The following is a 12,630-nucleotide window of genomic DNA, read 5'->3' as shown; positions in this document are numbered from 1 at the left end:
GATCAAGCCATTTAACATCCAGGGATGCATTCAAAATTCTGTAACTTTATTCATCGAAATTATAAAATACAGGGAGATAGACATAACAGTAGAGGAATGGCGACATCTCCAGCAGGAGAGGACATCACATGTATACGGGCAATGTCATACAGAGGAATATGAGGACAGTGCAATGAAGACGGGACGAATGCTTAGTGCAGAGACACGCGTGGGGGTGGCGCCATTCCAGCAGGAGAGGACGGCCCTGATGGGTTTGTGCTTCATCGTCACTTTATGTCTCTACGTCGCACTGACCTCATATTACGCTGTATGACACTGATTACATGTGATGTCCTCTCCTGCTGGAGATGTCACCATTCTTCTATCTTCTTGTATTTTACCATTTCAATGAGTAAAGATTTTGATATACATTTCATGGGCGTTAGATCATTTTCCCTCTCTGTCTGCTTCACACAAACATTCTTGTAGATCCAGTACACTCCTTTACGTTTACAGTATTCCCTAATGCTGGTGGCCTCTTATATGGAATCTGTCACCAGGTTTTTGACACAATATGAGAGCAGTAAAATGCAGAGACCCTGATTCCAGTGATGTGTCACTAATTGGGCTGTTAGTGTAGTTTTGACAAATAAACCTGCTGCCATATAGTCCTCTATATTTATGAGCTCTGCATAATCCCGCCCCCACTGGCATCTTTCTGCCTATGCACAGTGTACACAGGAAACTGCCGATCAGTGGCATGGGTGGGGCTATTTAGGGCTCAGCATTTAGAGAACTGCTGGATCGGGAGCAGATATCACTGATTTTATTAAAACTGCAGAAACCAGCCTTGTATGTGATACATCCCTGAAATCAGCATCTCTGCCCCTACATTATGCTGCTCTCAATGCTGCTTACAGATTTCATTTAATGTGCTCTCCATACTGCATGGTCAAATGGTTTAGGGTCGGCTTGAAGAAAGTGTCAAGAGTTTAAAAGAAGAATCAAAGAAGAATATGTAGCATCTGCTGGAAAAATAAGCCGATCCATAAATCTTACAAATTACAGCTCCTAAAGCTTTGTCTGCTATTGCCTTGGTGCCAGATATTGCAGGACACTTTCATTGGTCTTGTGAAATGAAGGCCTCGATGGGTCACGTGAGGCCTACACAATGTCAGGAAGGGGTGTTAGTGAATGTTATGGCTGATCAGTGACAATATCTCCACTACAATACCAGATCGGACCTCGTTTATAAGAAATTCATACCGCTAACATATACAATTCTTTTTCGCCTAATTAATTTTTGAGTCTTGGCGATTACAATATTAATACATGCTGCTGTAAGTATGAAAGTAGTTCAGAAGCTGAAGTGCAAGAAATGATCGTGGTTCTTAAAGGGATTTTAGATTTATTAAAATTTTACCAGTGGGTTCATCCCTTCCCCCCACAGTTTGTAGGGTCAGGAGTCCCTATAAAGATTTAGACATAGCTAAAGTTTTAACATCTCGTCATTATTAAGGACATTCATTGTGCTGAGCATTCAGAGAACTGGTGGATCTGTAGCAGATAAAAAAGTGATTTTATCAAAATGGAAGCAAATAGCCCAGTAAGTGACACATCACTGGAATCGGAGAATATGCCCCTACATAATGATGTTCTCAAATGGGATAGCAAAAACCTGGTGATAGATTCCCTTTAAGCAGTGATATTCGCAACGCTAGGTACGCCAATGAAAAGAAATCTTAGAATCAGAAGTCTATTAAAATCCCACCGGAGTAATTGTGTCTTGTTTGGGTGTGGTGACTAAAATTATGGGAACCTGGGCCCTGCATTACCTCTTAACCCTTTACCTACCTGTAAAGAATATCTGCCTTCTCACTGTTAGCAGGACATGACCATTTCGAGCGGCGGTGGTCATTAAATCCAAGACCTGCTTGTGGGATTTTCCCTTCACAGGTACTCCATCGATACAGATCAGTTCATCAGCAGCGCGGAGGCGACCATCTTTCTCTGCAGCTCCTAGGGGAATAATCGCCCCAATGTAAATCTGCAATAAAAGAAACCATTTTAGAAGAGAATTCGTCAGAAGATTTTGGGTTCGGTTTGCTTGTCTTGATCTTTCATCATTTTGGCACATCTTTACACATAACACGTCTGTCTAGAGCAGTTTCTCCAATTTCTCCAGCACCTGCCTACCGGTGTGAGAATTGCCACCTGCGGTCATAATTCTCAGGTTGGCTTAGACCTATTTGTGATAATAGTCAGGCCCACAGTCCATATTTCAAAGTACGGACTGACAAAGAATAAAGTTGCAAGTTTTTTGTGCAAAAACAATGTGCAAAATTTGTGATTCACTGGAAAATGGGAAAAAAAATTTGAAGCTCGTTAAAACTGCAAAAAAAGTGCAATTTCACAATTTTTTGTTTTTTTATTTACCTTGTTGAATATACAGTAAAAATGACCTGTCAATATGACTCTCCAGGTCAGTACAATTATGCAGATACCAAAACTGTATAGTTTTTTTCTTGTGATGCAATTTTAGATATGAACATTTTTTACTATATTGAAGCAGCGATCTTCTGAAATAGACAGCGGCATTCAACATGTTAACAGCCACGGGCAGATATCTATTCCACCCGCGGCTGTTCGAGGCAAATGATGGCTGAATAATTCAGCCATCATCTGCCAGGAAAGATGAAGGCTCCCCTTTCATGTCCGCATCAAAGTCAGAGATCTGACATGTCGTAACTGTAGGTCAGATGTCTGGAAGGGGTTAAAGGGAATCTGTCAGAAGCCTTTTGCTATATAATCTGACAGCATTATGTAGGGACAGAAAACTCTAATTTCAACAATGTATCACTTAGTTTACTGAGTGCAGCAGTTGTGATAGAATCACAGTTTTCTCAGCTGCAGATCTAGCAGTGCTATGACTATCAACCTCTGTGTAACACCACCCACATCACTGATTGGCAGCTTTCAGCTAATCAGTGGAGGGGGCACAGTTGGACTAGGAGTCACGGGGCCAGTTGTCCTGTACCGATAATCTCTTGCTGATAAAACACTGATTGTACTGAAACAGCAACACACAGCCCAGTAAGTGTCACATCACTGTAATCAAGGACTCTGCACCTACATCAGATTACATAGCAAAAATGCAGTGACAGATTACCTTTAAGGCGAATCTGTTCATCAGTTTAAACCAGTTTGTGCTAAATGTTTTTTTTTTGGAAAACATTTTTCATACAACAATGTATATTAAAAAAATAAATAAATAAAATATATATATATATATATATATATATATATATATATATATATATATATATATATATATATATATATATATATATATATATATATATATATATATATAATTTTGCAATTTTCACATTGGTTACTGGAGCCATCTTCCTGTCATTTCAGGATGAGTTTTCAGCAAACTAATTTTCATCACGGGTAGGATTACAATGAAATGCACAGCTGATAAAGGATTCACCACTCTAAATTGGCGATGGTACATTCCCTCACTCCCACAACCTTCACAATGACTTCTGCACACGCTCATTAGATGCTTAAGTACAAAGAATGAGTCAGTCTATTGCTACTAATATGTATGTTATATATGTATGTAATGTTATGTATGAATGTGATATATATATATATATATATATATATATATATATATATATATATATATATATATATATATATATACACACACACACACACACACACACACATATACAGTACAGACCAAAAGTTTGGACACACCCTCATTTAAAGATTTTTCTGTATTTTCATGACTATGAAAATTGTACATTCACACTGAAGGCATCAAAACTATGAATTAACACATGTGGAATTATATACTTAACAAAAAAGTGTGAAACAACTGAAAATATATATATATATATATATATATATATATATATATATATATATATATATATATATATATATATATATATATTCGTCTAAGGGGCACTTCCGTCTGCTTGTCTGTCTGTCACGGAAATCCCGCGTCGCTGACCAATCAGCGACCGGCACAGTCCGGCCGCTAATTCGCCCCTTCCTACTCTCTATCAGTGCCCCCTCCAGTCAGTGCTCACACAGGGTTAATGGCTGCGTTACACCACGTTATGCCGCGGTGTAACGCAGTCCGTTAACGCTGCTATTAACCCTGTGTGACCAACTTTTTTATTATTGATGCTGCCTATACAGCATCAATAGTAAAAAGATCTAATGTTAAAAATAATAAACAAAATAAAAAATCATTATATTCTCACCTTCCGTTGCCTTTCCAGATGCTCCTCACGATGCTTCGGTCAATGCATTGCGGTCTCGCGAGATGATGACATAGTGGTCTCGCGAGACCGCTACATCATCAACTCGCGAGACCGCAATGCATTCCTGGGACCGGAGCGTCGCGAGGAGCAGCGGTAAACCCCTGGGCTGGATCCAGGGGCCGACGGAAGGTGAGTATATAACTATTTTTTATTTTAATTCTTTTTTTTTTTTTTTTAACAAGGATATGGTGCCCACATTGCTATATACTACGTGGGCTGTGTTAGATACTGCATGGGCTGTGTTATATACTACGACTCGGTGTTATATACTACGTAGCTGTGGTATATATTACGTGGCTGGGCAATATACTACATCGATGTGCTCTATACTACGTGGCCTATGTTATATACTGCATGGGCTGTGTTATATACTACGTGGCTGTGCAATATATTACGTGGCTGTTCAATATATTATGCGTCTGGGCAATATACTACGTGGGCTGTGTTATATACTACGTCTCTGTGCTATATACTACGGGGGCTGTGCTATATACTACGTGGCTGGGCAATATACTATGTGGGCTGTGCTATATACTATGTGGGCTGTGTTATATACTACGTGAGCTGTGTTATATACTACGTGGGCTGTGTTATATACTACGTGGGCTGTGTTATATACTACGTGGGCTGTGTTATATACTACGTGGGCTGTGTTATATACTACGTGGGCTGTATGCTACTTGGCTGTGCTTTATTTCTCTGCTGTATCTGTGCATCATGAATCGTGGTATGTGTTAAAGAGGGGGGCCTTTTTCTTGCCATAATACAAACTCTAACAGTCTATTCAGTAGGACTAGCAGCTGTGTATCCACCAGACTTCTGCACAACACAACTGATGGTCCCAACCCCATTTATAAGGCAAGAAAACCCACTTATTAAAGCTGACAGGGCACACCTGTGAAATGAAAACCATTCCCGGTGACTACCTCTTGACGCTCATCAAGAGAATGTCAAGAGCGTGCAAAGCAGTCATCAAAGCAAAAGGTGGCTACTTTGAAAAACCTAGAATATAAGACATATTTTCAGTTGTTTCACACTTTTTTGTTAAGTATATAATTCCACATGTGTTAATTCATAGTTTTGATGCCTTCAGTGTGAATGTACAATTTTCATAGTCATGAAAATACAGAAAAATCTGTAAATGAGAAGGTGTCCAAACTTTTGGCCTGTACTAAATATTATATATATATATATATATATATATATATATATATATATATATATATATATATATATATATATATATATATATATATATATATATATATATAGATAAAAAAAGGAAAACAGCACAACAAAATGAAAACTTTATTGCCCAAATGGTGTGTGTATGTATATATATACAGGTCCTTCTCAAAAAATTAGCATATAGTGTTAAATTTCATTATTTACCATAATGTAATGATTACAATTAAACTTTCATATATTATAGATTCATTATCCACCAACTGAAATTTGTCAGGTCTTTTATTGTTTTAATACTGATGATTTTGGCATACAACTCCTGATAACCCAAAAAACCTGTCTCAATAAATTAGCATATTTCACCCGTCCAATCAAATAAAAGTGTTTTTTAATAACAAACAAAAAAAAACATCAAATAATAATGTTCAGTTATGCACTCAATACTTGGTCGGGAATCCTTTGGCAGAAATGACTGCTTCAATGCGGCGTGGCATGGAGGCAATCAGCCTGTGACACTGCTGAGATGTTATGGAGACCCAGGATGCTTCAATAGCGGCCTTAAGCTCATCCAGAGTGTTGGGTCTTGCGTCTCTCAACTTTCTCTTCACAATACCCCACAGATTCTCTATGGGGTTCAGGTCAGGAGAGTTGGCAGGCCATTTGAGCACAGTAATACCATGGTCAGTAAACCATTTACCAGTGGTTTTGGCACTGTGAGCAGGTGCCAGGAAGCATGAAGTGCTCCAAAATCTCCTGATAGCTAGCTGCATTGACCCTGCCCTTGATGAAACACAGTGGACCAACACCAGCAGCTGACATGGCACCCCACACCACTGACTGTGGGTACTTGACACTGGACTTCAGGCATTTTGGCATTTCCTTCTCCCCAGTCTTCCTCCAGACTCTGGCACCTTGATTTCCGAATGACATGCAAAATTTGCTTTCATCAGAAAAAAGTACTTGGGACCACTTAGCAACAGTCCAGTGCTGCTTCTCTGTAGCCCAGGTCAGGCGCTTCTGCCGCTGTTTACCTGGGGAATGCGGCACCTGTAGCCCATTTCCTGCACACGCCTGTGCACGGTGGCTCTGGATGTTTCCACACCAGACTCAGTCCACTGCTTCCTCAGGTTCCCCAAGGTCTGGAATCGGTCCTTCTCCACAATCTTCCTCAGGGTCCGGTCACCTCTTCTCGTTGTACAGCGTTTTCTGCCACATTGTTTCCTTCCAACAGACTTACCATTGAGGTGCCTTGATACAGCACTCTGGGAACAGCCTATTTGTTGAGAAATTTCTTTCTGGGTCTTACCCTCTTGCTTGAGGGTGTCAATGATGGCCTTCTTGACATCTGTCAGGTCGCTAGTCTTACCCATGATGGGGGTTTTGAGTAATGAACCAGGCAGGGAGTTTTTAAAAGCCTCAGGTATCTTTTGCATGTGTTTAGAGTTAATTAGTTGATTCAGAAGATTAGGGTAATAGGTCGTTTAGAGAACCTTTTCTTGATATGCTAATTTATTGAGACAGGTTTTTTGGGTTATCAGGAGTTGTAGGCCAAAATCATCAGTATTAAAACAATAAAAGACCTGACAAATTTCAGTTGGTGGATAATGAATCTATAATATATGAAAGTTTAATTGTAATCATTACATTATGGTAAATAATGAAATTTAACACTATATGCTAATTTTTTGAGAAGGACCTGTATATATATATATATATATATATATATATATATATATATATATGTATATATATATATATATATATATATATATACATACACATACACACACACACACTTGGATTGGAAGAATTCCTATTTTTTTATTTTAATTTAATCTTTTTAGTACAGATTGTGAACTGCAAAAGCAAAACATTGGCGAATTAAAAGAAAAAAAATGCATTTAACACTAAAAACGTAAACTAAACCAGAGGTAATTTTCTGACGACACATTCCCTTTAAGATCAATAAGTACATGCCTGGTGACAAACCAGCAAATTAGCGATAACGCAGAAAATGAAGGCCTGTAATTTCAGTGTAATTATCTGTTCTATGCCTTAGCAGTTGTTTGAGGAGCTTTATATGCAGATTGTGACACGATGGCCTTGCACAGCACACATTCAGTTATTGCCGATGCCAGCAATCACTGGTTACCAGAGCTGCTGCACTAGCAGAGTCCTAAAAGAGTCCGAGCAAGGTCAGATCCTTTCAGCAGCTGTACTCCGCCGCTATATTGTAGCTGCGTGCCCTTTGTATCACACACATTTACATTGATTTCTCAGTATTTCATCAACTCAAAAATGACAGCGGTAGGCAGTGTAGCCCTTGTTGCTGTGGTTTCCTGTCGTCTCCAATTATATTAAATTATTGGGCATGCATAGGAGAAAACGGAGCCATAACCCAGCATGAAGTCACTGCAGGTACCTGGAATCACTTGCAGAACAACACAGGGCCTTAATTATTTATCTCTGTACTTGACTTCATTCCTAACAAACTGCGTCTGAAACTTCATGTTTCCCAAATAGAATAAAGCAGTGCAAATCACTTAGTATAAAGCAATCATGTCTAATGGATACGGTATATAATGTTCAGTACATATACACACAGGCTATCAGGCCACCACATAAGGCACTGTCGTAAAAATGTATCCATAAACCTTAGATAGCAGTCTGCTTAGCGCTGCTTTCCCTGACAGGTATTTTCCCTGCCCCCTACCAAACACAATAAAGGATGAGCAATTTTATGTTTGCAATTGGGAGAGCTAGTGCCAGACATCAGTAGCAGCTGCTGACCTCCCGTGAGAACAAAAGGATGGGGCATGCTGAAATCCAACATTCTTGACTCTTCCTTACCCCAAAATCTGCTATAAGGGTAGAGCTGGGACACACCAAGCACATGAGATGTTCAAACCCATGGGTTCAGCCAATATTCATATATCATGTATGGCCACTTAAAGGCACAGGCAATTAGTCAAATAAAAGGATCTACATTCACCTTTAAGACTATAGAGTGTATTTTTATTATTTAGTTATCCTCCAAGTCGCGCCTGTGCAGTAACACCTATCGGGGATCCAATAGATGCTACTGTGCAGCAGCTGCCGCCAGCGCCATCTTGGTGGAGACAATTTTCTTTTCCCTCCAGCAAGATGGCACCGGAGGCGTCTGAGCATAATTTTTTTTTTAATAAATTTGTATCAGCAAATAAAACAATTGAATGCACATTACAGATGTGATCATGCTACAGCGCCAGAGTCTGCCTGCGGAATGTGATTTTTTCTTCAATACATATAATATTCAGTATGTAAACTAGGGGGCAGGTCACTGGGCGATCAGTAACCTGTCAGAAGCCATACACATTAATACCTAATCAGAGCACCACATGAAGACCCCCCCACAGGCCGCCCCGGAGCATGAGCATATCATTAACTCAAAACTGAAAATAAAGATTAAACAACCAAAAGACTGATTTCATCATCATCAGCTTTCATTGTAATCAGTATAGTGGCATCGACCTGACACTATGTGTAGGTTAGTGTGCCCAATCCTGCTGACAGGTTCCCTGTAAAGGGAATCCGTCGGCAGGTTTTTGCTATTTAAGCTGAAGACAACATGCTGTAAGGGTTAACAGATTTCAGCAATGCCTCTCATATAAGGGCTGGGATTTTGTTTGCTTGCAATAATTGTTTTAACACCAGAAGCTTATCATTGCTGGTCTATCATGTGCTAGTCCGACACGCCCCCTCCTGTAATAAGCAGCTCACTATCTATGGACTATGTATATACATAGCCTGGCGGGGTTAGCTTCCTCAGCTCTGCTGCTTTGCTAAATCTAAAACCTCTGATTGATTGAGAATGGCTGCACCCAGTAATGCAAGTGATACATCGTTGGAATCAAGCTCTCTGTCCTTACATTATTTTGCTCTCAGATGTAGCACTTAAAGGAAACCTTTAAATGTCCTTTAAGTGCCATTTTGTTCTTATTCTTCATACACTTTGTGAGCTCCTCACTTGTCTATTACTTTTATAAACACATTTCAATTACAAATTTAAAATAGAAAGAGTGAGGTGTTAAGCTGCAGTTAGTGGTAATCATAAAGTCATAGTCATATTTCTGTTCTATGTCACTTGAATAAGGACTGGATATAGCATCCAAGCAATGACTGGCAGTAAAGTGATAGTGTAGAAAAACACTGTCAACATATTGGTGACCTCATAAGAATATAAGTGGCTTGTTAATGCACGACTTTCCTTAAAAATAGAAAAATTAGGTGGCGTGATGTGTACAATACTGAAAAGGAAACTGTTCTCACCGCCTGGTCTGGGCCATCCCCTCCAAGGACCCGGAATCCAAAACCAGATTCTTGCTTACGGAGAAACACATCCAAGTCCTTTGTATTGGGAGCTATGTATAGAAAATAAAATAATTAACAACAAAAATAAAAAAAAAATTCTCTAGGTATCACTAAGCAAGAAACAAAAGAACAATATATTATCAAGAGAAGTAGAACTCTTCATTGAGTGTTAAAATATAAAGTTACATATAGCAGGTCGTACACAGTCACATTGGCCTGTGCCATCATATGCACTGGGATCCAAGAGGTTATGGTTCGCCTTGTGGTGAGAGACAAGCCAGGCCTTGCATGTCAGAGTGAGGAGACTTATATGCCATGCGGCTCCTCTGGGAATCTGTATATTATATGTACTGTAAGGAGGATTTCGGCGCTGCTGCAGAAAAATTTTATACAAATCTCTTCGAATAAATGACTTGACTCCAACAAAGAGGTTAATAAGGAGAATTACAACTACATTAAGTAGTTCTTCTTTCACTGCATATAATAGAAACCAGTTTAGTCTCAATCAGTTAAATTTTTTTTCTAAGATCTATATTTTAAAACTATACTAACTCACAACATTCATTTAAGAACAAAATTCACTTTTCCTGGTGCAACACCCACATCTTATCAAAGTTGAATATTTTAATATAAATATATATTATAATAAATTGAATTTTATTGAAGTCTTCTGAGAATATTTGCAGCAGAAATTGGCCACTGCATATCAAATAGTCAGTCATATTTTCACTGTGGACTTTGCATATTGCATTGCAAAAAGTGAAATCTGTGTAATATATTTTTGCAACTAAATCCACAGCCATACTTACAAAACTTGTATAGGCAGCCAAAACCGGTATGCTTGTAGCCTTAAATATCGTCATTGCAGCGCATGCATTTGGGTTTAAAAAAAATAAAAATAAAAAAAAAATCACTTTTTACAATTCTGTTTCAATAAAAATGTTGCACCGTTTTATTGTATGGGAGCTTTGTTTCACTGCAAATTCAACTTTAATGCGGCCTGTTGTCATAAATCAGCTAAGAGGCTCCCAGAAAAAGATATCTAAATGATCTAGAAAACTGTCAGAATGAGCTCACTGGTGGTTTGTCAGGTAACTCATTCTGCAGCCAATAAGGAACATTACACAGAGGCTTTAGAAAGTAAAAAGTACAACATTTGTAATGAAATCCAACTGCAAAAATGATTTTAGCCACAGATACATGCATTTAAGAAAAAAAATACCGCAACAATATCATATTTTTAAAAGTCACAAATAAAGTGGAAACTGTGATCAGATAGATTGGATTCTTAATTGCCTAACACTTATTTTCAGAAAATAAGGTGTGTCTGGTAACGGCACGTGTCGTTCTCTAGAAAGTTATTGATGGATTATGGTTCATTTAGGACTTTGGAGTGAGTTACGCGAGTTGTCATGTGATTGGCCCTCAAAGATGTTTTAAGGCCTATCTGTTCTATAACAAATCTGGAAAAAAAAAAATACAAATGTTTGGACCCAATAAACTACTTGGCTTTTACCGAAAATTCCGTTTTTCTTACGAACACTTAGGTCCCATGTAAGAATAAGAAAACATCTGCGAAAATGTTTAATAATGTTCTCAGCAGATGACGTATTTGAGAGCAAGACATCCAAACAGCAAACTTTCCAGAAGTAGGGGACCACACATAGGATTACTGCTCAGATGGATGTGTCATAGAAAGTCCCTCACCAGGTCATGTTTTATAAGGAACACATCCAAGAAAGAACAAATGCTCCACTGAGCAACAATCACGATCAGAGGTGCATGGGTGCAGAAGATAATTCTGTTTGCCTTCAGAAAATTTAGGCTTTTCAGGGTGTATAAAAAATACTGAGTAAAATAAAAACTACAGATGCTTCTCACAAAATTAGAATATCATCAAAAAGGTAATTTATTTCAGTTCTTCATCTTCAATACAAAAAGTGAAACTCATGTATTATATAGAGTCATTACAAACAGAGTGATCTATTTCAAGTGTTTATTTCTGTTAATGTTGATGATTATGGCTTACAGCCACTGAAAACCCAAAACTCATTATTTCAGTAAATTAGAATACTTTACAACACCAGTTTGAAAAAATGATTTTAAAATCTGAAATGTTGGCCTACTGAAATGTATGTTCAGTAAATGCACTCAATACTTGGTTGGGGCTCCTTTGGTATCAATTACTATGTCAACGCGGCATGGCAGCGATCAACCTGTGGCACTGCTGAGGTGTTATGGAAGCCCAGGTTGCTTTGATAGCAGCCTTCAGCTCATCTGCATTGTTCGGTCTGGTGTCTCTCATGATCCTCTTTACAATTCCTCCTGACTTTGGTCTTGATAAAATACAGTGGAGCTACACCAGCAGACGACATACCTCCACAAACCATCACTGATTGTGGAAACTTCACACTAGACCTCAAGCAGTTTGGATTGTCTGTCTCTCCACTCTCCCTCCAGACTCTGGGACCTTGATTTCCAAGTTCTAGTGTGAAGTATCCACAATCAGTGATGGTTTGGGGAGACATGTTATCTGCCAGTCTTGGGCCAATGCGTTTTCTAAAGACTAAAGTCAGCCTTCTACCACAAAATTTTAGAGCACTTCATGCTTCCCTCTGCCGACAAGCTTTTTGGAGATGGAAATTTCATTCTCCAGCAGGACTTGGCACCTGTCCACACTGCCAAAAGTACCAATACCTGGCTTAGAAACAACAGTATCACTGTGCTTGATTGGCCAGCAAACTCGTCTGACCTTAACCTCATACAGAAT

At 38.7% G+C, this 12,630-nt stretch overlaps 1 protein-coding gene across 3 annotated transcripts in view; it reads right to left on the bottom strand.

Annotated features, from left to right (window-relative positions):
• The window catches only part of MAGI3 (membrane associated guanylate kinase, WW and PDZ domain containing 3), a 341,658-nt gene that overhangs the window by 51,304 nt on the left and 277,724 nt on the right, over positions 1 to 12,630 (bottom strand). For all 3 annotated transcript variants that reach the window (XM_077294928.1, XM_077294929.1, XM_077294930.1), the window contains exons 13-14: positions 9,819 to 9,910; positions 1,834 to 2,026 (exon numbers count right to left, since the gene is read on the bottom strand). In XM_077294928.1, coding sequence (XP_077151043.1) covers positions 1,834 to 2,026; positions 9,819 to 9,910 — 285 coding nt within the window. The remainder of the gene's footprint in view (positions 1 to 1,833; positions 2,027 to 9,818; positions 9,911 to 12,630) is intronic.

This window comes from Ranitomeya variabilis, chromosome 3 (assembly GCF_051348905.1).
Source record: "Ranitomeya variabilis isolate aRanVar5 chromosome 3, aRanVar5.hap1, whole genome shotgun sequence".
In the NCBI taxonomy this organism is placed as follows: Eukaryota; Metazoa; Chordata; class Amphibia; order Anura; family Dendrobatidae; genus Ranitomeya; species Ranitomeya variabilis.
The sequence above is the reverse complement of the archived record's forward strand: the minus strand, read 5'-3'. Positions and strand labels throughout refer to the sequence as shown.